The 27,725-nt window shown below is 32.0% G+C and overlaps 2 protein-coding genes across 2 annotated transcripts in view; one reads left to right on the forward strand and one right to left on the reverse strand.

Annotated features, from left to right (window-relative positions):
• LOC141290723 (multifunctional procollagen lysine hydroxylase and glycosyltransferase LH3-like) overlaps nucleotides 1-21,922 on the reverse strand; it is a 30,393-nt gene extending 8,471 nt beyond the window's left edge. Inside the window, exons 1-15 of the mRNA XM_073822814.1 lie at nucleotides 21,721-21,922; nucleotides 18,431-18,522; nucleotides 18,198-18,334; nucleotides 14,974-15,137; nucleotides 14,759-14,871; nucleotides 12,528-12,591; nucleotides 12,327-12,424; nucleotides 11,488-11,589; nucleotides 11,272-11,403; nucleotides 7,259-7,380; nucleotides 7,057-7,161; nucleotides 4,144-4,269; nucleotides 3,921-4,062; nucleotides 896-1,009; nucleotides 745-816 (exon numbers count right to left, since the gene is read on the reverse strand). Coding sequence (XP_073678915.1) covers nucleotides 745-816; nucleotides 896-1,009; nucleotides 3,921-4,062; nucleotides 4,144-4,269; nucleotides 7,057-7,161; nucleotides 7,259-7,380; nucleotides 11,272-11,403; nucleotides 11,488-11,589; nucleotides 12,327-12,424; nucleotides 12,528-12,591; nucleotides 14,759-14,871; nucleotides 14,974-15,137; nucleotides 18,198-18,334; nucleotides 18,431-18,522; nucleotides 21,721-21,811 — 1,674 coding nt within the window. The 5' untranslated portion in view covers nucleotides 21,812-21,922. The remainder of the gene's footprint in view (nucleotides 1-744; nucleotides 817-895; nucleotides 1,010-3,920; nucleotides 4,063-4,143; nucleotides 4,270-7,056; nucleotides 7,162-7,258; nucleotides 7,381-11,271; nucleotides 11,404-11,487; nucleotides 11,590-12,326; nucleotides 12,425-12,527; nucleotides 12,592-14,758; nucleotides 14,872-14,973; nucleotides 15,138-18,197; nucleotides 18,335-18,430; nucleotides 18,523-21,720) is intronic.
• A 3,062-nt stretch (nucleotides 21,923-24,984) lies between these two features.
• The window catches only part of LOC141290706 (asialoglycoprotein receptor 1-like), a 9,803-nt gene continuing 7,062 nt past the window's right edge, over nucleotides 24,985-27,725 (forward strand). The window contains exons 1-2 of the mRNA XM_073822799.1: nucleotides 24,985-25,050; nucleotides 26,541-26,663. Of these exons, the coding sequence (XP_073678900.1) occupies nucleotides 26,558-26,663 (106 nt within the window). The 5' untranslated portion in view covers nucleotides 24,985-25,050; nucleotides 26,541-26,557. The remainder of the gene's footprint in view (nucleotides 25,051-26,540; nucleotides 26,664-27,725) is intronic.

A 27,725-nucleotide genomic window follows, 5' to 3' on the forward strand; every position in this document is an offset into this window, starting at 1 on the left:
AGTGTCTGACAGAGTAAGAATATGAAATAAAAAAAGCTCAATTGCATTCAGAGACTCAAACTGAGCAAAAACATGCAATTTGGTGAAGATTCAGATATTAATATGGACAAAAAGTGACGAAATTCTGATTTATAATGTAAATCGATTCGATCTCTATAACAGTAGAGCAGATACTGAAATAAAATGATGTAACTAACAGCGGTCACTATTTATCCAATAATATGTCTTAGTAAAATGATCCAAACATATAATGCAATGCAATCCAATGGTGATTGAGAGATGAACAAACAAACGTTCCTCAAAAGATGTGAGGTGTTTTGGAGGCTTGGGAAGATCTTTCCTCCAATGAGGAACAGTAAAAGTAAAGCTTCTGGAAACAAATGTTCCTCAAAAGATCTTGATGATCAGATTTGAGACTAAAAATGACTCATGGTGAATTAAGTAAAGCCAAGCTGCTTCAGTTCAGTAAGTGTTCATCTGGAAATATGACTACAGTTATTCTGAAGTGATATAAATCAGTCAAAATTTGATGGCAAAAAAAGATATGAGGCACCAGCTGAAGGTGGACGTTTTTTACACGCACATTTATACTAAAAGAGCTTTGACTGGATTAAAAAAAAAAACCTCTAAACTATCAATCAAACAGAAGACATGGAGTATATATAGTGTGAAACAGATTTAACAGCAAAGTTTGATCACTTTGAGCTATATAGAGTTAAAAGAGTGCTAAGATTCTCATCTCACCTGCTCAACGACCTTCTCATTGTCTTCAAAAATCTTGGAATAATTCTCATGGATGTATTTCTCCTTCCAGTCCTAAAAACCCACAAACAAGGTTAGTCTTCGCTCATGTGTGCATCTCTGCAAACGTGTGTTTCACGTGTGAATCTCTCACCACTGGGTTGTCGAATATCTGCCACATGTCCGGATAAAGACGACTGATGTTGTAATTCGAGGAGGAGACCAGACGGCCAAACTCATCTCTGTTGGACACGAACATGAAGATGCCCTGCAGGAGGAAACACACAAAAAAATCCACCCTGCATAAGTCATAGGGTCCTCTAGCTATAGCTTAAATTTCATGGTAAATGTTAGGGGTTGGAGAAAAAAAAAATAGTTTCACCTTTTTAAAATGATTTTAAAAATCAATTGGTTTACCTCAGAATAAATTTATATTTAATTTTACTTTTCATAAGAGGTGGTGGCGAGACGTTATCACTTTTATTCCAACAGAGGGCGAAATGTATAAATGTGACCCTGGACCACAAAACCAGTCATAAGGTAAAATTTACAAAACTGAGATTTATACATCATATGAAAGCTCAATAAATAAGCTTTCTATTGATGTATGGTTTGTTAGGATAGGACAATATTTGGCCGAGATACATCGATTTGAAAATCTGAAATCTGAGGATGCAAAAAATAAAAATACTGAGAAAACCACCTTTAAAGTTGTCCAAATGGAGTTCTTAACAATGCATATTACTAATCAAAAATTACATTTTGACAGGTTTACAGTAGGAATTTTACAAAAAATCTTCATGGAACATGATCTTTACTTAATTTCCTAATGATTTTTGACATAAAAGAAAAATCAATAATTTTGACCCATACAATGTATTTTTGGCTATTGCTACAAACATACCCCAGCGACTTAAGACTGGTTTTGTGGTCCAGGGTCACAAATGTGTTGCACTTTAAGCAGCACTGTGCAGAAGACGTCAAAGTACTGCGAGACAGAGTTGAAAGAATGCAGAGCCTTTCGCTCTCTCAGGGATCCGGACGTTTTGCAACCATTTTTTCTGCCCGTGGGACAAATTTTTGTGAGCGGTCGCATTGGCGCGACCACTGCGTTGTTCAACTCATAAGCGCTGCCATTTCTGTTGCATATGAGAAACATTTAACAACTAACGAAACGAAAGCGAAACAAATCGTGCAACATTTTAGCTGCGCAGCTCGGACTCTGTTTTCCGTATGTTTTCTTCCATTTTCCATATTTGTCATCATTCCCTATCAAAATGCTTTCTATGGATGTGAAAACGCAGAAAATCGAACCTGATACGAACTTTTGTTTGGCGGACGAAAGTTTCAGAGGCAGAGTGTAAATGTGATTGACACAACATGAGGTTGTATTTATTTTTTAATGTGCAAAAATTCGTCAACCTTTCCTACAGTGTTTTTTTGTTTCGACGGCACTTTTTTTCATGACGATAACGAGACGATGACGAGGTAAAAATGGCTCGTTGATGACTAAAACATGACGAGACGTGTGTGAGTTTTCGTTGACGAGACGAGAATAGACGAAAATGTTAGTGGGTGGTCCGTCAGACGTTTAAAATGCATGACATTTCTGCTTATTGTGCATGCCAATTAAAACCGAAAAAGTATCTGACGCTATGGCAAGCCGTTTTAGCATTATATCCTTGTTTGGTTACGCCCACGTCACATTGTTGGCACTCAGACAGACGATTAACCATGATGGGTGGTCGCAAACGGCGAGAGGACCTATGGGTGTATTTCAAATATATGGCTTTTATGTCTAAAACCATTCCTTCATTATTGTAATTATTGGTGAAAATAGTCGATCCGGAGGCTCACATTGTGTTGAACTATAGATCTGCTATTTTCACAACTTATAAGTGACACTACCCAACAGCAAAATACTTACTGACCTTACATTAATTTGTTAAAAGACTACCTTTTCCCCTTTTTTTGACTAAAACTAGACTAAAACCTTTTTGACTTTTCGTCGACTAAAATTGGACTAAAACTATCACATATAGAAGTGACTAAAATTGGACTAAACCTAATAAGCATTTTAGTCCAAAAGACTAAGACTAAGACTAAATCTAAGATGGTTGTCAAAAACAACACTGCTTTCCTATCAAAATGCTGGTTATGGATGTGAAAACGCAGAAAATCAAACCTGACCCGAACTTTTGTTTGGTGGACGAAAGTTTCAGAGGCAGAGAATAAAAGAGATTGGCACAACATGAGGTTGTATTTATTTTTAATGTGCAAAAATTTGTCATCATTTCCTATCAAAATGCTTTCTATGGATGTGAAAACAGAAAATCGAACCTGATTCGAACTTTTGTTTGGTGGACGAAAGTTTCAGAGGCAGAATGTAAATGTGATTGACACAACATGAGGTTGTATTTATTTTTAATGTGCAAAAATTTGTCATCATTTCCTATCAAAATGCTTTCTATGGATGTGAAAACAGAAAATCGAACCTGATCCTAACTTTTGTTTGGCGGACGAAAGTTTCAGAGGCAGAGTGTAAATGTCATTGACACAACATGAGGCTGTATTTACTTTTTAATGTGCAAAAATTCGTCAACCTTTCCCATCAAAATACTTGTAACGGCTTGCAAAAAATCGAACCTGCTCAAAATTAATGATGTACGAAGTTTCGGAGGCAGTGTAAACCTGATGACATAACGTGAGGTCGTATTTATTTTTTTGACTAAAATGTTGTACTCGGTGTGCAATGACCTTTACAGCACAGTGCTGCGAGATCCTGACTTTCCAGCATTTAGCATCACTATTTCCAGCACTTTAAAGCTCTAAAATGATACAATTTGAATGATATTTATTTTTAATAGGATGACCAAAGTAAACAAAGTAAAATTTGTTTGGCGACTAAAACGACTGCAAAGAAAACATAGCACTTTATTTGATTTCAGAACGTACTGTTTCTACTAATTTTGTTGAACATTTGAATCGGCAGACTATAGTCCCAGCCCTAATAGCAATATCGAATCGCAATACTTGTAGAATCCAAATTCTGAAGAAAAAAACACTACATATCGTATCAGCACTCAAGTATTGATTCGGGAGGTAGGAGTATCATCCCATACCTATTAAATGTTTGTTGAGGGATGTAGAAACAGACGTTATTTCTCATGCAGACTCACCTGATCGCGGACGCTCTTGCAGAAGCTCATGTCTGCATCGATGCCCTCCTGCTGGTAGAGAGAAACGGCGGCCAGACGCGTGCGTAGAGTCTCTCCGCGGATCAGATAGACCTGAGTGATGTAGGGAACGTTCCACAAGCCGCTGGAAGACAGGAGAAGACGTCAGGACCACAACAACACACCAGCTACACCGACAGACGCACACACAGAGAAAGAGACTCACACTCTCTTGCTCTGGACGATGTCGATGTAGTCCTCCGATCGCGAGTAAAAGCCCTCCGGACTCAGAGCGCCCCAGAAGTTCGACCACAGCTTCCCGTGTCGAGACAGCATGGGCGCGATTACAGCCCTGTCAACAGGTTACAGCCATGTTTATGATAAAATAACATCAAACACAACATTACACTCCTGGTTGAATCCAGTTTGACTCCTAAATGAACCCTGAAAAATTCAAAAGTGAGGCATGAAATCCACTTTCCCCATAGTTTTTATTTCTTTCTTAATATTCTGTTTTAATGGGTAGATTATATTGTGACTATCAAAAAGCATGTCTAAAGGATTGAGTTTATACAACTTTATTTTATTTTAATCATTTATTGACATTTAACAATATGAAATCTGTTTTCCTCTTCATATTCAGTTATATTTTCTAAATTCTGTTTATGTTTTTTGTTTCTTTTTTCTGTACTTTAGATCAAATAAACGCAGGCTTTTTTTTTAATGTTCATAACATTTTAACCATCAATGTAATCAAACTGCATTTTATTTTATTTACAAAAGTACATTATACTAAGCACTACCAAACGTTTTTGAACATAAGATTTCTAATGTTTCTAAATAAGTCTCTTCTGCTCACCAAGCCTGACTTTATTTGATCTAAAATACAGCAAATGCAGTTATATTGTAAAATATTTTTACTATTTAAAATATCAGCTTTCTATTTGAATACATTTTAAATTGTAATTTATTTCTGTGTTGCACAGTTTAATTTTCAGCATCAAAAAAAAAAAAATCTACTCAGCTGTTTTCAACATAATAAATGCAAAAAAATCAGCTTTAAAATCACAGGAATAAATGACATTTTAAAATATATTCAAATAGAAAATAGATATTTTAAATAGTAAAAACATTTCAAAATTTTACAGTGTTTTCTGTACTTTAGATCAAATAAATGCAGGCTTTTTTTTAATGTTCATAACATTTTAACCATCAATGTAATCATTTTGCAATCCACAATTATAGGGCTCTATGAAATCCGTTTTTACCCAAATTTCTATTAATTGTTTTCTATATTCGGTTTTCTAATAATGCTTTTTTTGTTTCTGATTTTAAAGGTTCATCACATTTTAACCATCAATTGGGTTTGTAAAATATTTACAATTACTTGCAATTAATTAAATTGTAGAAATAAGACCCTATGATCTGTTTTTTTTTTCACCTCAAATTTTCTGTTTTTTAATATTTTTGTTTCAGTTTTTTTAAATGTTCTAAAAAATTTAAACAATCAAAAAATTATTATAATTTTTTTAAAGTAGTAATTGTTTAAAAAAAAAAAAAAAGTCACAATAAGGCCCTATAAAATCTGTTTTTACCCACAATTCCACTTTTTCCCCAAAATTCAGTTTTTCATTTACATTTTTTTGCATTTCTGGTTTTGAAGGTTTTTCACATTTTAACCATCAGTTGAGTTTGTAAAAAAATGACAATGTGATTAATTTAAATGTAACAATAATGAGGCCCTATACTGTTTTTCCACCTCAAATTTTATTTAATTTTTTCCTAAATTCCTATATATATGTATATATTTATATTTATATTTATATTTATATATATATATATATATATATATATATATATATATATATATATATATATATATATTTATATTTATATATATATATATTTATATTTATTTGTTCACAGTTGAATAATTTATTAAAATGTAACAAAAAAATCCCTGTGAAATCAGTTTTACTTTTTACCAAATTCTGTGTTGTCTGTTTTTCTGATTTAATACAAATGAATCAATAAAACCTTAATTTAATGGCTACTTTACAAAATAATTACATATAGAAATCTAAAAATTCCTTTACAATTCTTTTTAAATATGTTTTTAGAAATAAAGAACATGAATGTTTTAACCATTCCTAAATAAACTGCATTATATTTTATTTACAAAAGTACATTATACTAAGCACTACCAAACGTTTTTGAACATAAGATTTCTAATGTTTCTAAATAAGTCTCTTCTGCTCACCAAGCCTGAATTTATTTGATCTAAAATACAGCAAATGCAGTTATATTGTAAAATATTTTTACTATTTAAAATATCAGCTTTCTATTTGAATACATTTTAAATTGTAATTTATTTCTGTGTTGCACAGTTTAATTTTCAGCATCATTACTGCAGTCTTCAGTCTCACATGATCCTTAAGAAATCATTCTAATATACTGATTTGCTGCTCAACAAACATTTTTATTATTATTATTATCAATATTTAAAACAGTTTTTTTCAGGATTATTTGATGAAGGGAAACATCCAAAGATCAGAATTTATCTGAAATAAAAAGCTTTTGTAACTTTATAAACTATATTATTCAAAAGCCAGTATAATGCTTTTATTTTGAGAAAAAAAATATAGAAATTAATACTTTTATTTAGCATGGATGCTTTAAATTGATCAAAAGTAATGATAAAGACATTTATAATATTTCAAAAGATTTCCATTTCAGATGCTGTTCGTCTAAACTTTATATTCATCAAAAGAAACCTGGAAAAAAAAATCTACTCAGCTGTTTTCAACATAATAAATGTAAAATCAGTATATTAGAATGGTTTCTGAAGGATTATCTGACTGGAGTAATGATGCAAAAAAATCAGCTTTAAAATCACAGGAATAAATGACATTTTAAAATATATTCAAATAGAAAACAGATATTTTAAATAGTAAAAACATTTCAAAATTTTACAGTGTTTTCTGTACTTTAGATCAAATAAATGCAGGCTTGGTGAGCAGAAGAGACTTAAAAAAAAAAAAAGTTTAATTTAGAGGTTTGTAGTAAAACCTGTGAGTTTTAGTGTTTGTATTTGATGATAGAGACTCAAAAAGGAGTGCGTCTGGACATGTTCACTCACTTGTTCTCTTCGATGAGAATCCGCAAAACATCCGGATTGATCAGAGCAACATCAGAGTCGATGCTGAAGAAATAATCGCAGGAAACGTCCTTCTTACACGCCTCCCTAAAACACAAACACAGTCAATAGAATCAAGGGAAAGATCCTCAACCATCGGGACCGTTCATCTTAAACACGTGTGTGTGTGTGTGTTTGTATTTACACTGCCATGTTTCTGGCCTGGTCTTGTTTGAGGTTCTCCTCAGGTCCGACAATTCTCGCCCCAGGAAAGAGCGAGCGATGACGCGTCCAGAAACGCTCCACGTGCTGCTCGTGATGCACAACCTGCAAACAAAACCAGAGAGATAACCACAGCGCGTCTGGACATGTGAATCGCGTGTTTCACCAGCACATGCGAGGACATGTACCTCAGAAAGTATGAAAGTTACAGGCATCACGTATGAAGGGCCAAATGAGAACATGTGTGTGCGCTAGACATTGACTGATAATTCGTTTTACTGATATATTTTTATAATTTGATATCAGTTAAGTCATATCGGATCCACAGATACATGAAAGTAAAATACGAAATGTCTTCACTGTTGTAATATGTAGTCTTTTAATATTTGAACATGAAAGAATACAAACTTTAACCTTTTTTAACCTTTTGGTTTTTTTTTAAATTGACTGAAATTGTAGATGAAAGAGAAATTAGTACTGACAAAAGTGTTATAAATAAAACAGCTTGTTTAGTTCAGTGATGTTATTTATGACGGCGTTTTAGTGCCACTAAATAAAAAAAAATTAAATCTAATATTTCGAGAATAAAGATGAACTGTTTCGAGAACAAAGTCAAAATTATGAGAATAAAGTTAAAATATTATGAGAATAAAATCAAAAATATCAAAACAAAGTCGAAATATTACAGTAACAAAGCTGAAATGTTTCGTGAATAAAGTCAAAATTATAAGAACAAAGTCTATATATTACGAGAATAGTCAAAAAGTTAAGAATAAAGAAGAAAGGTTTCAAGAATAAAGTCGAAATGTTTCGGGAATAAAGTCTAAATTAGGAGAATAAAGTTGACATATTACGAGAATAAAGTCAAAATATTATGGTAATAAAGTCGAAATGTTTCGTGAATAAACTTGAAATGTTTCGTGAATAAAGACAAATTGTTTAGAGAACAAAGTCAAAATTATAAGAACAGTCTATAAATTATGAGAATAGTCAAAAAGTTAAGAATAAAGTCAAAATGTTTCGCGAATAAAGTCAAAATGTTATGGGAATAAAGTCGAAATTAGGAGAATAAAGTTAAAATATTATGGTAATAAAGTAAAAAATTTTCGTGAATACAGTTGAAATGTTTCATAAATAAAGTTTAAATTACGAGAATAAAGTCGAAATATTTTGAGAACAAAGTCGAAATACTACGAGAATGAAGTTGAAATTACAAGAAAAAGTCAAAATATTTCAAGAAAAAGTCGAAATATTAAGAGGAAAATTATCAGAACAAAGTCAAAATATTATGGTAATAAAGCTGAAATGTTTCGAGAATAAAGTCGGAATGTTTGTGAATAAAGACGAATTGTTTCGAGAACAAAGTCAAAATTATAAGAACAAAGTCTATATATTACGAGAATAGTCAAAAAGTTAAGAATAAAGTTGAAAGGTTTCGGGAATAAAGTCGAAATGTTTTGGGAATAAAGTCGGAATTAGGAGAATAAAGTTGAAATATTACGAGAATAAAGTCAAAATTAGGAGAATAAAGTTAAAATATTATGGTAATAAAGCTGAAATGTTTCGTGAATAAAGACGATTTTTTTTTTAATACAGTTGAAATGTTTCATAAATAAAGTTTAAATTACGAGAATAAAGTCAAAATATTTTGAGAAAAAAGTCGAAATAACAAGAAAAAGTCGAAATATTAAGAGAAAAATTATCAGAACAAAGTCGAAATATTACGGTTATAAAGCTGAAATGTTTCGTGAATAAAGACGAATTGTTTCGAGAACAAAGTCAAAATTATAAGAACAAAGTCTATATATTACGAGAATAGTCAAAAAGTTAAGAATAAAGTCAAAATGTTTCGCGAATAAAGTCAAAATGTTATGGGAATAAAGTCGAAATTAGGAGAATAAAGTTGAAATATTACGAGAATAAATTCAAAATTAGGAGAATAAAGTTAAAATATTATGGTAATAAAGCTGAAATGTTTCGAGAATAAAGTCGGAATGTTTGTGAATAAAGACAAATTGTTTCGAGAACAAAGTCAAAATTATAAGAACAAAGTCTATATATTACGAGAATAGTCAAAAAGTTAAGAATAAAGTTGAAAGGTTTCGGGAATAAAGTCGAAATGTTTTGGGAATAAAGTCGGAATTAGGAGAATAAAGTTGAAATATTACGAGAATAAAGTCAAAATTAGGAGAATAAAGTTAAAATATTATGGTAATAAAGCTGAAATGTTTCGTGAATAAAGACGTTTTTTTTTTAATACAGTTGAAATGTTTCATAAATAAAGTTTAAATTACGAGAATAAAGTCAAAATATTTTGAGAAAAAAGTCGAAATAACAAGAAAAAGTCGAAATATTAAGAGAAAAATTATCAGAACAAAGTCGAAATATTACGGTTATAAAGCTGAAATGTTTCGTGAATAAAGACGAATTGTTTCGAGAACAAAGTCAAAATTATAAGAACAAAGTCTATATATTACGAGAATAGTCAAAAAGTTAAGAATAAAGTCAAAATGTTTCGCGAATAAAGTCAAAATGTTATGGGAATAAAGTCGAAATTAGGAGAATAAAGTTGAAATATTACGAGAATAAATTCAAAATTAGGAGAATAAAGTTAAAATATTATGGTAATAAAGACAAAATTTTTCGTGAATACAGTTGAAATGTTTCATAAATAAAGTTTAAATTACGAGAATTAAGTTGAAATATTTTGAGAACAAAGTCGAAATACTACGAGAATGAAGTTGAAATTACAAGAAAGTCAAAATATTTCAAGAAAAAGTCGAAATATTAAGAGGAAAATTATCAGAACAAAGTCAAAATATTATGGTAATAAAGCTGAAATGTTTCGAGAATAAAGTCGGAATGTTTGTGAATAAAGACGAATTGTTTCGAGAACAAAGTCAAAATTATAAGAACAAAGTCTATATATTACGAGAATAATCAAAAAGTTAAGAATAAAGTTGAAAGGTTTCGGGAATAAAGTCGAAATGTTTTGGGAATAAAGTCGAAATTAGGAGAATAAAGTTAAAATATTATGGTAATAAAGTCAAAATTTTTCGTGAATACAGTTGAAATGTTTCATAAATAAATTTTAAATTACGAGAATAAAGTCGAAATATTTTGAGAACAAAGTCGAAATAACAAGAAAAAGTCGAAATATTAAGAGAAAAATTATCAGAACAAAGTCGAAATATTACGGTTATAAAGCTGAAATGTTTCGTGAATAAAGACGAATTGTTTCGAGAACAAAGTCAAAATTATAAGAACAAAGTCTATAAATTACGAGAATAGTCAAAAAGTTAAGAATAAAGTCAAAATGTTTTGGGAATAAAGTCGAAATTACGAGAATAAAGTCGAAATTACAAGAACAAAGTCGAAATATTATGGTAATAAAGTCGAATGTTTCGTGAATACAGTTGAAATGTTTCATAAATAAAGTTGAAATTACGAGAATAAAGTCAAAATATTTTGAGAACAAAGTCAATATTAAGAGAAAAACATTGAAATATTTTGAGAATTAAGTCGAAATATTGCGTAATAAATTCGAAATATTTTGAAAGGAAAGTCAAAATACTACGAGAATAAAGTTGAAATCGGAATAAAGTCGGAATGTTTCAAAAATAAATTTGAAATTACGAGAATAAAATTAAAATACTATGATAATAAAGTCAAAATATTTTGAGAATAAAGTCGACATTATTCTCGTAGTAATTTGACTTTATTCTCGTAATCTTAGATTTTTTTTTTAACGTGGTGCTTAAACGCAGTCGTAGTTATCACTGTGTCAAAAAAAGTAAAATTTGAAAAATAAACCAACATCAGTTTTGCATATCAGTTACCTGACACATAAACATGCAAATAATCTGTATTGACACCAGTTACAAGAAAGTCGGTAGATCTCTACTGTGTACTTACATTCTTATGTATGAAAATCAAATGCAATAATTTAACAGTTTAAAATATATGTTGTTGTTGTTGTTGTCATCGTGTACATACGTTGTTGTGTATGAAGAGTCGTAAGCGTGTGTGCGGGTAGTTCAAAGTCGCGAGTCTCTCCAGAAATTCTTCCAGAAACGGAGTTGGCTGCTCGATAAACACAGCGACGTGCACCAGCGGCATCTCCTCCTCCTACACAAACACAATTAAATCCTACTAAAGCAAACGAGACAGATTTATATTGTGATTGCGTTTGTGTTTGTGTTGGACACTCACAGATAGATCACTCAGGTCCAACAAATCTTCATCACAGATTCCGCATCCGTGTTCGTACGTCCACGCCGTCGGCACATAGTTACCCAGATAATTCAGCTGGAGCTACAAACACAAAACAAGAAATTGTTAATATGTTATTGGTGACTCAGAGTTAATCACACAAATAACGACTCTTTACTAGGGGTGTAAGGATATCAAAATCTGATATGAAATCCACAATACAATATTTAAAAAAGACTAAATAGGACACTTGGAAAAAATTAACATTTTTTTTTTAATTTAAAATTAATTTTTAAATTTATAATTTATTTGTATACATTTAGTTATTATATATTTATTACATATTCAATATGTTCATTTATATATATAATGTTTATAATATTTACATTACTTAAATTATTATTAATATTACAATTTAAATATATACACTAAAGAAATGTAAGATCATGCAGATTCAAAACTACAGCTTCTGGAGCTCTAAATGTTCATGCAATTTTTATGAATCTTATTTAAATATAGCATTATGGTGATTTACTACTAAAGAAACATTTATAATTGTTCTCAATGTTGAAAACAATTGTGCTGCACAATATTTTTCAGAAGAACAGCATTTATTTGAAATAGAAAAATATTTTGTTCTTTTTTTGTAATTATAAATGTAGTTACTTACACTTTTCGCTGCAGAATGAACATACTAATTTATTTTCATTTTTAATTTAATTTTAGTTTTTGGTGTATATGTATGTCACATGTGTGAACAGCAGTAAAGCAAGCGTCTGTATGTTAAATGAGGGCAGAGCAGTAACAGAGCGATTACTGTCCAGAATGTTTACGTTTACCTTAGTCGGTCCGTTGCCATGGATAACGACAGGAAGTGTGTCATAGGCCACGTTCCGAGCTCTGACTCTGGATTTCTCAAACTTCAAGACCACTTCCTCTGGAAAAACACACATGCGTCAGACAAAAATCACAAGAACGTGGACATAATTACAGAAGGACTACAGCAAATGACATAGACTTGTGTGTATGAGTGTCTGTACCTATGGCTCCATTGAGATTCTGAAAAATGAGGGATTTGTGGTCCAGTGTGATGTTGAACTTCCTCTGGAAAAGACAAACTGTATTTAGGATGAACAGCAACACACAGAACTGCTGGACTGACACTATTATACCAGACTGATTTAAGACTGATTCTTAGATGATCAGAAAGATTTGAAATACTTTCGTCAATATTTAAGATATTAAGGCTCTTTGTTCTAAAACAAGCTAGAAGGTTATCCTAACTGTGAAGTTTGTGATGATTTTAAATAACATCAATTTAATTGATTATATGCTAATTAATCACAGACCCACTAATTAAAAGGCTACTTACTCATAATATTGAATAACTTCAAATATATTCTCACATCCAAAAATTTCAAAAACTTTAAATAATCATGTGTGAAAATCTATGTTTGGACATTTAAATTATTTAAATATGTAACAAATTTAAAGTGCTATGAAATACTAATTTTTTTAAATATATATTTTTTAAATTATAATTTATTTTTATATATTTACTTATACATTTAATGTATGTTCAATATTTACATTTTTATATATTTAAATAATATTTTTATTACCTAAACTATTATAAACAATTTAATTTTAAATGTAATTAATCACAGACTGTTGTATTTAATGAAATGTTAATTGCTGGTTTATATACAAAAGGACATTTTGGCAATTTTCAGTTTTTATGTTAATTTTAGTTACATTTTCTGGCATTTTTGCGCTTTTGTCAATTGCTTCAGTTTTTGGGCTTTTATATAATACCAATTACCTGTTTATTTTATGTATTTCTCAGTTTTAATGTTTATATTTTCAGTTTTCATTTTAATTTTAGTTTATTTTTGTAGTAATTTTGCGTTTTTGTTTTTTAGTGCTTCTAATATTTATTTACACAGTTTTTAATATTTTTTTCATGAAAGTTCCATTTATTTAAACAAAAATAAAGTAATATTATGAAATAATACTGTAATTTAAAATAAGTTTTTAATATATTTTAAAACATACTTTATTTCTGTGATGCAAAGCTGAATTTTCAGCATCATTACTGCAGTCTTTAGTGTCACATGACCCTTCAGAAATCATTCTAATATGCTGATTTATTACTTTTATTATCAATGTTGGAAACTGTGATTATTTTTTCAGAATTCTTTGATGAATAAAAAGTTAAAAATAGAAATCTTTTCAAACAATATAAGTTTCAACAATCACTTTTTAATAAATTTAACACATCCTTGCTGAATAAAAATATTCATTTCTTTCAAAGAGAGAAAAAAAGAAAAAATAACTGACCCCAAACTTTAAATGAGGTGTTTGTTACAAAAGTTTTTTTTATTTTATATTAAACAGTTTTATTGATCAAAGAATCCTGAAAAAAGTATCACAGGTTCCAAAAAAATATTAAGCAGCACAACTGTTTCCAACACTGATAATAAATCAGTATATGTGACCCTGGACCACAAAACCAGTCTTAAGTCGCTGGGGTATGTTTGTAGCAATAGCCAAAAATACATTGAATGGGTCAAAATTATTGTTTTTTCTTTTATGCCAAAAATCATTAGGAAATTAAGTAAAGATCATGTTCCATGAAGATTTTTTGTAAAATTCCTACTGTAAATATATCAAAATGTAATTTTTGATTTGTAAAATGCATTGTTAAGAACCTAATTTGGACAACTTTAAAGGTGATTTTCTCACTATTTTGATTTTTTTGCACCCTCAGATTCCAAATTTGAAAATAGAAAGCTTATTTATTGAGCTTTCATATGATGTATAAATCTCAGTTTTGTCAAATTTTACCTTATGACTGGTTTTGTGGTCCAGGGTCACATATTAGAATGATTTCTTTTATTAGAAGGATCATGTGACACTGAACACTGGAGTAATGATGCTGAAAATTCAGCTTTGCATCACAGGAATAAATATATTTTAAAGTACATTAAAATAGAAAACCACTATTTTAAATTGCATTACCATTTCACAATATTACTGATTTTTCTGTATTTTTAATCAAATAAACGCAGCCCTGATGAGCAGAAAAGTCAATTAAAAAGCTTTAAAAACCTTAACGATCCCCACTTTTGAGCAGCAGTGTGTATATATACACTGTATATTCTTATTAGTTTTAGTTAATGATAATAACCCTGCTTGTTGCTGCATAAAGTTAGACTAAATATGATCCGAGTCCTTCATTGTGTGTTAAAATGTGTACAAACACACACACCCTTTGCTCTTTATCCAGGTAGATGCGCGTGTAGAACAGCTGGTCGTCATCGTCGTCTTTGTACTTCCACTGCTGCACTATGGCATGAATGTCCGGAGCATAGCCGATGAAACCTTCACACACACACAAACAATAACATGGGCGTCAGCTATCATGTCTCTGGGTTTCACTGCACTTACACACACACACACACAGTCACAGACACACGTTCTCACCTCCAGAGTTGAGGTAGCGTTTGCCGTGATGCACTACTGGGTATTTAGACGCCAGTCTCTGGTCCGGCCAGCAGAAGCCCTCGGCGGAGAAAACGACGCGATGAGAGAAACGAGAGAACTTCTTGAGCAGCTCCTCTGGACCGCTGGCTAAAATCACATCATAACTACACACAAACGCACAAAATATTGATGTCAAGATCATAGAAACACTATTTAGAGCTCACTTACAAAGCTGCAGTTGTGCTAAAACACAGGTGAACACTTTGTACTAAACACTGGTTCAAGACTACAATCACTAGGGACGCACCGAATGTTCACCAACCAAAATTATTCAGCTGAAAATAGCAAAGAAAGCTCTTTCGGAATAAGCAAAAAGGCCAAATAAATGACGTGACTCGATCAAATAGAGGCACTAATGAAGCAATCATGTGGTCAGTGTGGAAGCATTTAAAACTGTCTGAGAAAGACACAAAAATCGCATCGCATGTCTTCATGAGGAGAGAAAGGTTACTGTATGATGCCTGAAATCATCCATTAGTCAATCAACTCCAGAACGTTCTGTTGTCTAATACACCAGACACCAATTGTGTTTATTCTGACAGCAGCTCCTTAGCCAGGGTTCAAAGACCAAAGATGACAATCATTCAAAAGTAGGACTGAGCTCTTCTTGTGGGCTTACCACAAAATAAAAGTCAACATTCAGAAATGTTAGTATTGGCATTTTACTGCTGTTCTGTAAAATATAATAAAGTAAGACAAAACTAATGCTAACAGCTCTATTAATACATTTATTCTAACATTCTCCTTTGCTCAGCAAGGCTGCATTTATTTGTCCATTAAAAGCACATGATTCAAGAAGAGGGTCTTAAAAATGGCCAAAGAATGTTATTTTACTAACTTATTAATTTTAGGTGAAAATGCGCTTTGCTGGTAGGCTATAATGTCTACTAGAATGTTAAAAAAGTGCAGTGTTAAATATTTTCAAATTGTTGTTTTGTAATTGATTATTTTTTTCTTTGAAAAGCAAGACAAAAGTGTAAAAAGCAATTATTAGCTATTGAATTTATGGTGGCAAAATACATGGGGGGAAAACAAGAAAAACTTGTTCGGTAATCGGCCTTCGGCCCAGTGTTTCATTAAGTTCAGCTTCGCCTTCAGCCAAGAATTTTAATTTCAGCGCATTCCTAGTTCCTGTATCAATGTTTTGTCAAGAATTAACACAAAATAATGAGGTTTGACTTCAGTGATTTAGTTTATTTTACTAAAAATAATAAACAACAGCACTGTTTGTTTATTTGTTATTTAACTGTTTTTATAAAACGGTTAGTTCCATTCCTCAATTCTGATTGGTCAGCAGCTGTGTCGTATTCATGATACGGCACTGCTATGACCGCTTCACTCAACGGTTCTGTGTATCATTGAACCCCCTTAGCAACCACCCTTAGCAACGTAAACACAGCAGCTGCAGCAGTTAGGGACTACTTTTTACAGCGGAAGGCAGTTAATGATTTTACTTTATGAAAACGTACAACTTAATATATATAAATTAATATATATTTTTGATTTTAATATTTTTATTGTGTGGTAACCGTTTTATAAAAGCAATAAGGTACTTGAGGCCGATTTATTCATGATACAGCACGGCCTCAAGTACCTTATTGCTTAAATACAAAATCAAATGGCATCATTTGTGACCCTGGACCACAAAATCAGTCATAAGGCTGAAACTTTTTAGAAATTGAGATTTAATAAATAAGCTTTGCATTAATGGATGGTTTGTTAGGATAGCTCGAGATACAACTATTGTAACTAAAATTTGAAAATTGCCTTTAAAGTTGTCCAAATGAAGTTCTTAGCAATGCATACTAGCAATCAAAAATGATTTTTTGCAATATTTACGACAGGAAATTTACCTAGTTAACATAATAATAATATTCAAATAATTTTTGGCATAAAAGAAAAATCAATAATATTGACCCATACACCATATTTTTGTCTATTGCTACAAATATACCCATGCTACTTAAGATTGGTTTTGTGGTCCAGGGTCACATTTAGTTTATAGTCTATTATTTTATTTAGTTTCAGTTAATTTAGTACTTAAACTATTCAAAAATAAGAAATGCTTCCTTAGAAACTAATTAAAACAAAACTCGTTTCAAATAAGTCATTTTAGTTAATATTTTGAATTAATATTCATTTTTATATTTTCAGTTTTGTTCATTGTAATTGTGTTTATTTATGTTTTAAGTTTTATGCAGTTTAACTTAAATGAGATTAGTTTTTCTGTTAATTTTAATTCAAGTAATGAAGAAAAAACGGTTTTAGGTTCAGTTATTAAACCTAGTTTACTGAAGTGTGCAAATGTACATGTTTACCGTCTAGAAACAACCTTTCATAAACAACAGAACAAGACGACACAAAGATCATATTTATTAACACATTCATTTATCTTAACAGTTACAAAAGCAGTTGGCTTTTTTTTTAGCACAGATTTATTTCTACTTGAAATTTGGTGAATGTTTTTCGTTTAGGCTTATAAACCTACATGCAAAGTTTCAACAAATAGATGTGTTTAGGAAAAGCTGCACATATTTTGTTACAACTTTCATATTGGGGTCAACTTGAGCCAAATTTAATTTGCAATCCGCTTGGAATACTGGTTAAAGTATTTATTTTTTCTTGAAATTTGGTGAATATTTTTAGCTCAGGTTCATGAATGTGCATGCAAAGTTTCAACATAAATAATAAATAATAAATGTTTTTATATTGGGGTCAACTTGAGCCACATTTAATTTGCAAACCGCTTGAATTTAATGGGGTATTTTTGTTTGTTCCACTTAGTAATTTTAGTGTTGCAATTTAAAATAAATTAGTTTTTATTTCTGTTAATGTATATATTAATTCAAGTAATGAAGAAAAAAAATGGTTTTATGTACAGTTATTAACCCAAGTATGCAAATGTACACGTCTACTGTCTAGAAACAACCTTTTATAAACAACAGAACAAAGATCATATCCATACTACGCATACTAATTTATCTTAACTGTTAAACAATGACTGTTTACGTGCAAAAGCACTTGACATTTTTAGCACAAATGAAACCTCATACTCTATACACTAGGGTTTGGAAATCCCCAAAGTTACATATTGATAAAGAATCTATTATTAAGTAGCATAAAAGAGAGAAAAGAGAAATCAGGTCATGGCATTGGGTTCTCACCTGTCCACAAACATGATGACAGTGTTTTGTTTGTCTTTGTGTTTTTCTAGTTCTTTCTTCAGCCATCGAACCTTCTGACCTCCGCCAACGGTCCGGGCGACATCTCCACCCTTCCACTCCTCACCCAGACCCAGAACCTACACAACACAAATATGAACTCGCATACTTGGCGAAATGGATGTCATATTAACTATAGAAACATCAGATTTGAAGGCAAACAGCAGATGTCAAACCTGAACGGTGTAGTTGAACTGTCGGATGGTGCGCATAAACCTCAGGTAGCCATCGGTCACTTCTGTAGCGGCGGTGATCACCAACAGCTCCTCTGAACACACACACACACACACACACACACACACACACACACACACACACACACACACACACACACACACACACACACACACACACACACACACACACACACACACACACACACACACACACACACACACACACACACACACACCCACTTTGCTAAAAAACATCACTGACTTCACAGCTACTCATTCTGAGTCGTTCTGACTACTGGATATTTATAATGGATCAATGTCTACAGTGAAGTGTGGCTGATAAATGTTAACCATAATGTTGTGTTAGGGTCAATTTGGCTTACATTTGATTTCAAACCGCCTGGAAATGCTAGCTAGATTATTTATTGCTACTTGAAATTTGGTGATTGTTTTATATTTAGGCTTATAAAACTGCATGCAAAGTTTCTACATATAGATGCGTTTTGGAAAAGCTGAACAAATTTTATTACAACTTTCATATTAAGGTCAATTTGAACCACACTCAATTTGTAAACTGCATGAAATACTAGCAAAATTATTTATTTCTACTTGAAATTTGGAGAATATTTTCAGTTTAGGCTCATAAATGTGTATGCAAAGTTTCAATATAGAAATGTTTTTTGGAAAAGCTGTACAATTTTTGCTACAACTTTTTTATTGAGGTCAACTTAAGTCACATTTAATATGCAAACCTCTTGAAATACTGGTTAAACTATTTGTTTTTCTTGAAATTTGGGGAATATTTTCAGTTTAGGCTTATGAATGTGCATGCAAAGTTTCAACACATAGATGTGTTTTGGAAAAGCTGTACCAACTTTGTTACAACTTTCATGTTTTGGTCAATTTTAGCCACACTCAATTTGTAAGCTGCTTGAAATACTAGCAAAATTATTTATTTCTACTTGAAATTTGGTGAATATTTTCCGTTTACCCTTATGAATGTGTGTGTAAAGTTTTAACATAGAAATGTTTTTTGGAAAAGCTGTAAAAAATTGTGTTACAACTTTTGTGTTTGGGTCAATTTGGGCCACACTCGATTTGCAAGCCACTTGAAATACTGGTTAAAGTCTTTATTATTTCTTGAACTTAAAGAGGTGAATATTTTCAGTTTAGCTCAGGAATGTGCGTGCAAAGTTTCAACACATAGATGTGTTTTGGAAGAGCTGTACACATTTTGTTACAACTTTCGTGTTTGGCTCAATTTGAGCCACATTTGGTTTTCAAACTGTTTGAAATACTGGTTAAACTATTTATATCTTCCTGAAATTTGGAGGATACACTTAATTTAGGGTCATGATTGTACATTCAAAATTTCAAAAAGATGTGTTTTGAAAATGTTATACAAAGTTTGTTACAACTTTTGTGTTGGGGTCAAATTGAACCCACACACAATTTAAATTGCTCGAAATACTTGTTAAACTAATAATTTCTTATAGAAATTTGGTGGATATTTTTCATTTAGCATCATTAATGTGCATGCAAAGTTGAGACACATGGATGTGTTTTAGAAAGACTGTGCAAAAATTGTTAAGACTTTTTGTACTGGGGTCAAATTGATTGTTTCCATGTAGTTTGCCAAAACTCAACATAACTCAACATTGAAAAACATATAAAGAGTCAGATAAACCTTTACTGTAGCTTGTCAAAGACTAAAATATGAATTACATGAGAACTTTAAGTTTCAAACTAAGAGACTCAAAGTTTACTTGTCTTCTAAATCTGAAAAATACATGAATGAAGAAATTATCTGCTTCTTCATCTGAGTTTCTCAGTCAAAAGATCTGTCAAAAATATTTTTGGTTATAGTTTTTTGGATCTCTCAGTTACTAGCCATGAAAAGTAGTGTGAGAAACCCCTTTTACCCTCAAATGGGTTTGAGAAAAAGACATAAAAAGGCACAAACAGCAATGAATACTACTTAAAATGCCATGAGATACCATTCATACAAAAAAAAAAGTCACTTCAAATAGTCATTTTTTTTATTATTTGTGTCTGTGCTCATTTTAAACATAAAACATATGTTAAAATTGATAGAAATAACACATTAAAAATAGATGGGAATTATTACATTTCTCACATATTTTATATTTTAGTGTCTGACAACAGATGTTATCTGTTTTCTGACTCTTTAGTGTTTTTCATATCGTATATTTCCGGCAAATTGCATGGAAACACAAACACAGAAGTTATATCCAGTTTTTGAACACAACAGGAGAGTTTAATTCAATAATGGTGGATAATGCAAATAAATAAATACCTATTTTACATACATGTATTCATAACTCCCTACACCTGAAAATAAATGTATTATGTGGAAATGATTGTTTGATTTTGGAACTAACACAAGGGTTAATTAGATACAGGATTCACAGTGCTGAGCATCTCAAAACAGCCAAATATTGGTTGATATCTCATATCTCATGTTTATTAATTGAATCTAGTAAAATAATTCATTTGTGTAGAAATCTTTAATAGAAATCTCCCCACAAAGAGTGTTTAATTCCTTAAAGGCTCAGTGAGTCAGACAAAGATAACCACCTCAAAAAACACTAAAATATCAAAAATATATAGACTAATACTAATAATCTGTTGAACATAGTTCATTGATGGAACTGCAATGCGTTTACAGTAGATAATAATGCCAAGTCCATTAAAAAAAATCAGAAATACAAAAACAGGTACTTCTGTAGAAGCTTCTGGATCTTCTGTGGTCTTGCAGATCTTCTCACACACACAGGAGATCCAGAAGTAATATAAAAGGACCTTCTTAACCTTTTTAATTTTGTATTTTCAATCAACTTAAACAAATTTACATTGTTTTTCTCAAATGTTTTGGTTTTCTCTTTACAAATGTAACATGGTAAACACAGTTTCGAAGTCAAAACATTACACTTACTACAGGGCGCCTTACTAACTCACAAAAGCTTAACGTTAAATATGAAAATGAGAACTCAAACTGGTGTCAGAACCGTTTTGTCATTTTTGATTAATGTCTTTGATGCCAGAGGGGCTAATATTGATTTGCCACCATTTTACAACAGGACAGAAGAGTGGTATTTTAACCAAAACAATGCTGACCACGGTGACCTTTTGTTAGGTTCCGATTGGGTTTTGTTTTGTTGACGCTAAGATTATAATTCGGATCACTGAGAGCGCAGTTACACTCAGATTTACATCCGACCGGATATTTAAATGCGATGCGTAACAGAAAATGATTTAACGGTTCTTACTAGATTTTCCGGAACGCGGTTCGGTTCGGCAGAGCTGTACAGCGCATAGAATCACGACCAGAATCACGCGCACCGCAGTCATCGCGCTCATGGGTCTCCACACACGTCTCCCTCGGGTTCGGTTCGGCTTCCCGTTGCTCCAGCGCAGAACTCTCCCGAAGTTTTCGGACGCAGAAAAGGAATTTTGCCGTCAACTTGAAGAATCCGCCTCGTTTCCGCTCGGACAGCCAGTGACCGCGGAGTAGAAGATGACGGACAGGAATGCAGCCAATAGGAAAAGCGAACGCGACTGGATCCGACCAATCAGAGCCAGACAAATGGAACGCAATTTCTCCAAATATCACCCCTTCGGCTACAGAAAGAGTGATTGAGGGAGGAGTGCCACGTTTTAGGAATAACTTAACTGGTGTGTGTATATAGCGTTTCTAAAAATATATTATGTAAATACTACATACCAATATATAGTTTTTACATTGTCAAAACATAAAGAAACATAATTATTTTCCTAATTATTTAGGCTATACATTTTAAAAATAAAAATAAAAATATATACATACAGTTGCTTTGTAGCCTAACTGAAAAAAAAAAAAGCTTTTAAAAATAGTTTAAAAAAATAGCAAATACATGAAAATTATTAGTGAGTGACCCAAGCTAGATTAGTTTAATCCGACATGTGTTGTAACTAATAGTCATTGACAGTGTTGGGGAAAGTTACTTTTAAAAGTAATGCATTACGGTATTGAGTTACTCCTAAAAAAGTAACTAATTTCGTTACTTAGTTACTTTTTTATGGGAAGTAATGCGTTAGATTACTTTTGCGTTACTTTTTAAATCTGGGCAGGGCTTGCTTGTTTGTTTTTAATATATAAAAAGTTCTATTTTTGTCAAATGTAAAAGCCTTTTTACACGAAAAGCCTCAGGCTTAGAGAAAAGTAAACTGACGTCTGTACAGTAGACCGCAGAAGAAAAAAAATGCCAACTCTTCAGCAATACATAAAAAGGAAAACAAATTATTATCTTGAGTAATTTTTGCTTATTAGTATGGCTGAATCGGATCATTGAATGTTGGGAGCAAAGACATTGGTTAATAAAATGGGATTAAATACATAAAGGATGGACTGTATTATTTAACATATTTAATTATTGCAGGTTTGCGTTGAATTTCAGCGTTTTTATTCATTTTGAAGAACACTGTATCTGTTTTTTAGTGAGTGAGATAAATGAATGCATGTCCACATTTATTCTAGAACTAAAGTGACATCTTACTCACAATTTCTTTTGCAGTTTTAAAATTTTAAATCCAAGATTAGGATGAGTTTGTTTCTTCATCAGATTTGTAGAAATATGTCATTCTATCACTGTCTCACCAATGGATCCTCTGGAGTGAATGGGTGCCGTCAGAATGAGAGTCCAAACAGCTGATAAAAACATCACAATAATCCACCAGTAATCCACACCACTCCAGTCCATCAGTTAACATCTTCAGAAGACAAAAGCTGAAACAAATCCATCATTAAAACCTTAATTTTTTGTCCTTTAATTTTAATTTAAAAACTTAAATACAAAAGTGAAAAAGTGATCTGGTTTGAATCAGGAGAGAAATCTGCACAGTTCAAGCATAGTTTACAAACCACAACAGCTCTAAACATAATAGGATCGGACAATATTTGGCCTTAAAGTTGTCCAAATGAAGTTCTTATGCATATTACTAATTAAAAATCAAGTTTTGATATATTTATGGTAGGAAATTTAAAAATTATCTTCATGAAACATGATCTTTACCTAATATCCTAATCATTTTTGCCATAAAATAAGCTACTTAAGTACTACTTAAAAATGGTTTTGTGCTCCAGGGTCACATATGTGGCTGGATTTTGATGTGAGAGACAACATGAGATGGACTTTTTCACTAAAGGAAGCGTTATTGCATTATGCAATCTTAAAAAACAAAGGTGCTTCACGATGCCATAAAAGAACCTTTTGTGTCTACTGTAAATGGTTCCATAAAGAACTAATAACATCTGAAGAACCTGTCTGTTTCACAAAAGGTTCTTTTGTGGCGAAAGAAGGTTCTTCAGATTATAAAAATGTAAGAAAGAGATGGTTCTTTAAAGAACCTTTGACTGAATGGTTCTTTGTGGAACCAAAAATGGTTATTCTGTGACATGGCTGTGAAGAACCTTTTAAAGCACCTTTATTTTTAAGAATGTGTACTCAATGTATTTTAGTTAAAAAAGGTATTAAGGATTGATTTGTTTCAGCGTTTGTCTTCTCAAGATGTTAACTGATGGACTGGTGTGGATTATTGTGATGTTTTTATCAGCTGTTTGGACTCTCATTCTGACGGCACCCATTCACATCCATTGGTGAGCAAGTGATAGAACGACGCATTTTCACAAATCTGATGAAGAAATCTACACCAAACACCATTTACAAGCCAAAGCAGCTCTAAACAAATATGTGGCTAGATTTCATTGTGAAAGACAACAAAAGAAGAATTTTTTTTAGAGTTATTATGGATTACAGATTTGTATTTTACTTAAAAATATCTTAATGGTGGATTTGTTTCAGCTTTTGTCTTCTCAAGATGTTAACTGATGGACTGGAGTGGATTATTGTGATGTTTTTATCAGCTGTTTGGACTCTCATTCTGACGGCACCCATTCAAATCCATTGGTGAGCAAGTGATAGAACGACGCATTTTCGCAAATCTGATGAAGAAATCTACACCAAACACCATTTACAAGCCAAAACAGCTCTAAACAAGATGTTGTGGCTAAATTTCGATGTGAGAGACAACAGGAAGATGGAGTTTTTTTGTGTGTGTGTTATTATGAATTACATATATTTCAGTTAAAAATGTCTTAATGATGAATTTGTTTCAGCTTTTGTCTTCTGAAGATGTTAACTGATGGACTGGAGTGGTGTGGATTACTTGTGGATTATTGTGATGTTTTTATCAGCTGTTTGGACTCTCATTCTGACGGCACCCATTCACTACAGAGGATCCATTGGTGAGACAGTGACTGTTTTTCATTATCAAGTTCTTACACAATAAAGAGAAACAGAAAAACAGTTAAAATCATGAGTTTAATGCTGAAAACTCTCTCTCTCACAAACACACACACATCTGTACTGTGTTTGCAGCTCATGTTTACGGCACACAAAGTAAATATTCTTCAATTCAAACACAAGCTCAAAGTACAGATTCACACACACACACACACACACACACACACACACACACACGCACACACACACACACACACACACACACACACACACACACACACACACACACACAGCAGGACCTCATTTCTTACACAGGAGGTAAGTGAAAAATGAATATGTATTTTCAAGTAAAGTCCATAAGAATCTTGTGAATTATTAGTAATGTTGCAATAATCTGAATCGGTGGATAGAGAAAGACTTGTGATCTGTTTTGGTTTGTTTTATATCAGAGATGAGCCTGATTAACAAACCAGACTAACCTTGAGAGAGAAACACTGATTTGTCACAGTATTTCAAGTTCAGAACCATTTCTTCTTCTTCTAATATTATTTCTGGCTGTTTGTTAGTTTTAGAAATGACTTTGTTGTTCTTTTGATGTTAATAAAGTTGTCGATGTTTCATTATACATTTCAGATCAGATCAGTGTTTTGGTTATACGTGTCCTTTTTATTTGTAACCCTGGAGCACAAACCCAGTCTTTAGTAGTATGGGTATATTTGCAGCAATGGCCAACAATACATTAATTTTTCTTTTATGCCAAAATCATTAGGATATGAATTAAAGATCATGTTTCAGTAAGATATTTTATACATTTCCTACCGTAAATATATCAAAACTAAATTTTTGATTGGTAATATGCATTGCTAAGAACTTCCTTTGGACAACTTTAAAGGCGATTTTCTCAGTATTTAGATTTTTTTCCACCCTCAGATTGCAAATTTTCAAATAGTTGTCTCTCAGCCAAATATAGTCCTATCCTAACAAACCATACATCAATAGCTATTTATTCAGTTTCTCAGTTTTTAAAAAATGTACTCTTATGCCAATCCAGGGTTCAGGGTCACATATTACAAACTGTAAAAAGCAACTTGGAATTTTATTTTGTCACTTTCTCTGAAAGATTAAATTAGTTTTTAATACATAAAGGAGTCATCAAGTAACAGAAAAGATGTCCAAATGATCTTTTATCTCTTTTCTCTGTATTGAAAAAGCTTTTCAACTCTTTTCTAAAGTTATTAATCAGTAAATCGGCGCTTATGTGTGTCAAACCATTACAGCTTCAATACTCTTGAAATTAGTCCTCATTGTTTAAGTTTCATCTTCTCCTGTGAATCAAAGTTCAGGTTTGCTAAACTCATGCAAAAACAATCGACCAATAGAAACTCTAAACACCTCAGACTGACCTCGTGATCATCTGTGATTGGCTGGAGGAACGTCAGCCCTGTTGTCCGGTGATGTATCTGTGTTTCATTGGTCTGGAAACTGGATTGAAGCCACTTTCAGACTGTCATGGAGCACAAAACCAGTCTTAAATTGCACGAATATATTTGTAGCAATAACCAACAATACATAGATTTTTCTTAGGATATTAAATAAAGATTATGTTCCATGAAGATATTTTGTGCATTTCCTAACATAAATACATCAAAATTTAATTTTTGATCAGTAATATGCATTGCTAAGAACTTCATATAAACAACTTTAACAGCGATTTTCTCAATATTTAGATTTTTTGCACCCTCAGATTTCCAAATAGTAATAAATGAACGTGATACATACATGATCATGATGTGTTTGCATGTTTGCAGGTCCAGACTCAGTCATCATGAGGGCCGTCGCGTCTGACAGCGGCTCCGTCTCTGTAGGAAACGAATATACAGATGAATTTGAGAATCAAGAGAGCAGTGACGACACCGAGTTCTGGAGGAAAGGTGTGTGAGAGAATAAAAACCTGACAAATCGATGAACACACATCATAAATAATCTGTTAATTCATGCAAAAAGGTTTGTGCATGGGTTAGAAAACATCATTAGCTCAGTGGAAAAACAATAGAAGTCAAAGGAAAGACCTCACAGAGAGACAAACACAAACCTGTGTGTGTTCTTTCTGCCACATTCCTCTGCTCGCGGACTGACTGTAGTTTATTCAGCTGCTCAACCTCCTCTGACCTTTAACATCAGGGTCTGACACACAGTTCTCACCCCCTAGCAACGCCCTAGCAACCACTCAGATCCGCCTAAAGCCTTGTTTAGACTGTCAAATCTGAGTTTTGTGCATGAATCTGATCAGCAAGTGTGAACAGATTACATTATACACAAGTTTTACAAATCCATTTCAAACTACATTCATGTGAGGTTCGAAATCCTATTTGTAGCCTATGTGACCCTGAAGCACAAAACCAGTTTTAAGTAGCACAAGTATATTTATAAAAATTACAGATTTTCCTTTTATGCCAAAAATCATCAGGATATTAAGTAAAGATCATGTTTCATGAAGATATTTTGTCAATTTGCTACCATAAATAAATCAAAACTTAATTTTTGGTTAGTAATATGCATTGCTAAGAACTTCATTTGGACAACTTTAAACACGATTTTCTCAATATTTAGATTTTTTGCACCCTCAAATTTTGAAATAGTTGTATCTTGACCAAATATTGTCCTATTCTACATCAATGGAAAGCCTATTTACTCCACTTTCGAAAACCTTTATGATTCAAATTTCCAGAAATCCTTTTCAGTCTAATCGCACGATTCGATTTTGTGTTTTTTTACCACAAGATGTAAAAACATTTTTTATTGAAAACATGCTGAATGTCTTTGCAGAAACAAGTTTTTTTTTTTTTTCTAACAGAGTAGGCTAAACAAGACATAAATGTCATTAAACAGAAATAGAAAACATAAATCTGGCCAAAATATATTTAAATATATATAAAATATAATGTTAAACAGTGAAGTTCAATTGAAAACATATTTCCAATCTTGCAGTATAT

Source organism: Garra rufa, chromosome 18, assembly GCF_049309525.1.
Source record: "Garra rufa chromosome 18, GarRuf1.0, whole genome shotgun sequence".
NCBI lineage: Eukaryota > Metazoa > Chordata > Actinopteri > Cypriniformes > Cyprinidae > Garra > Garra rufa.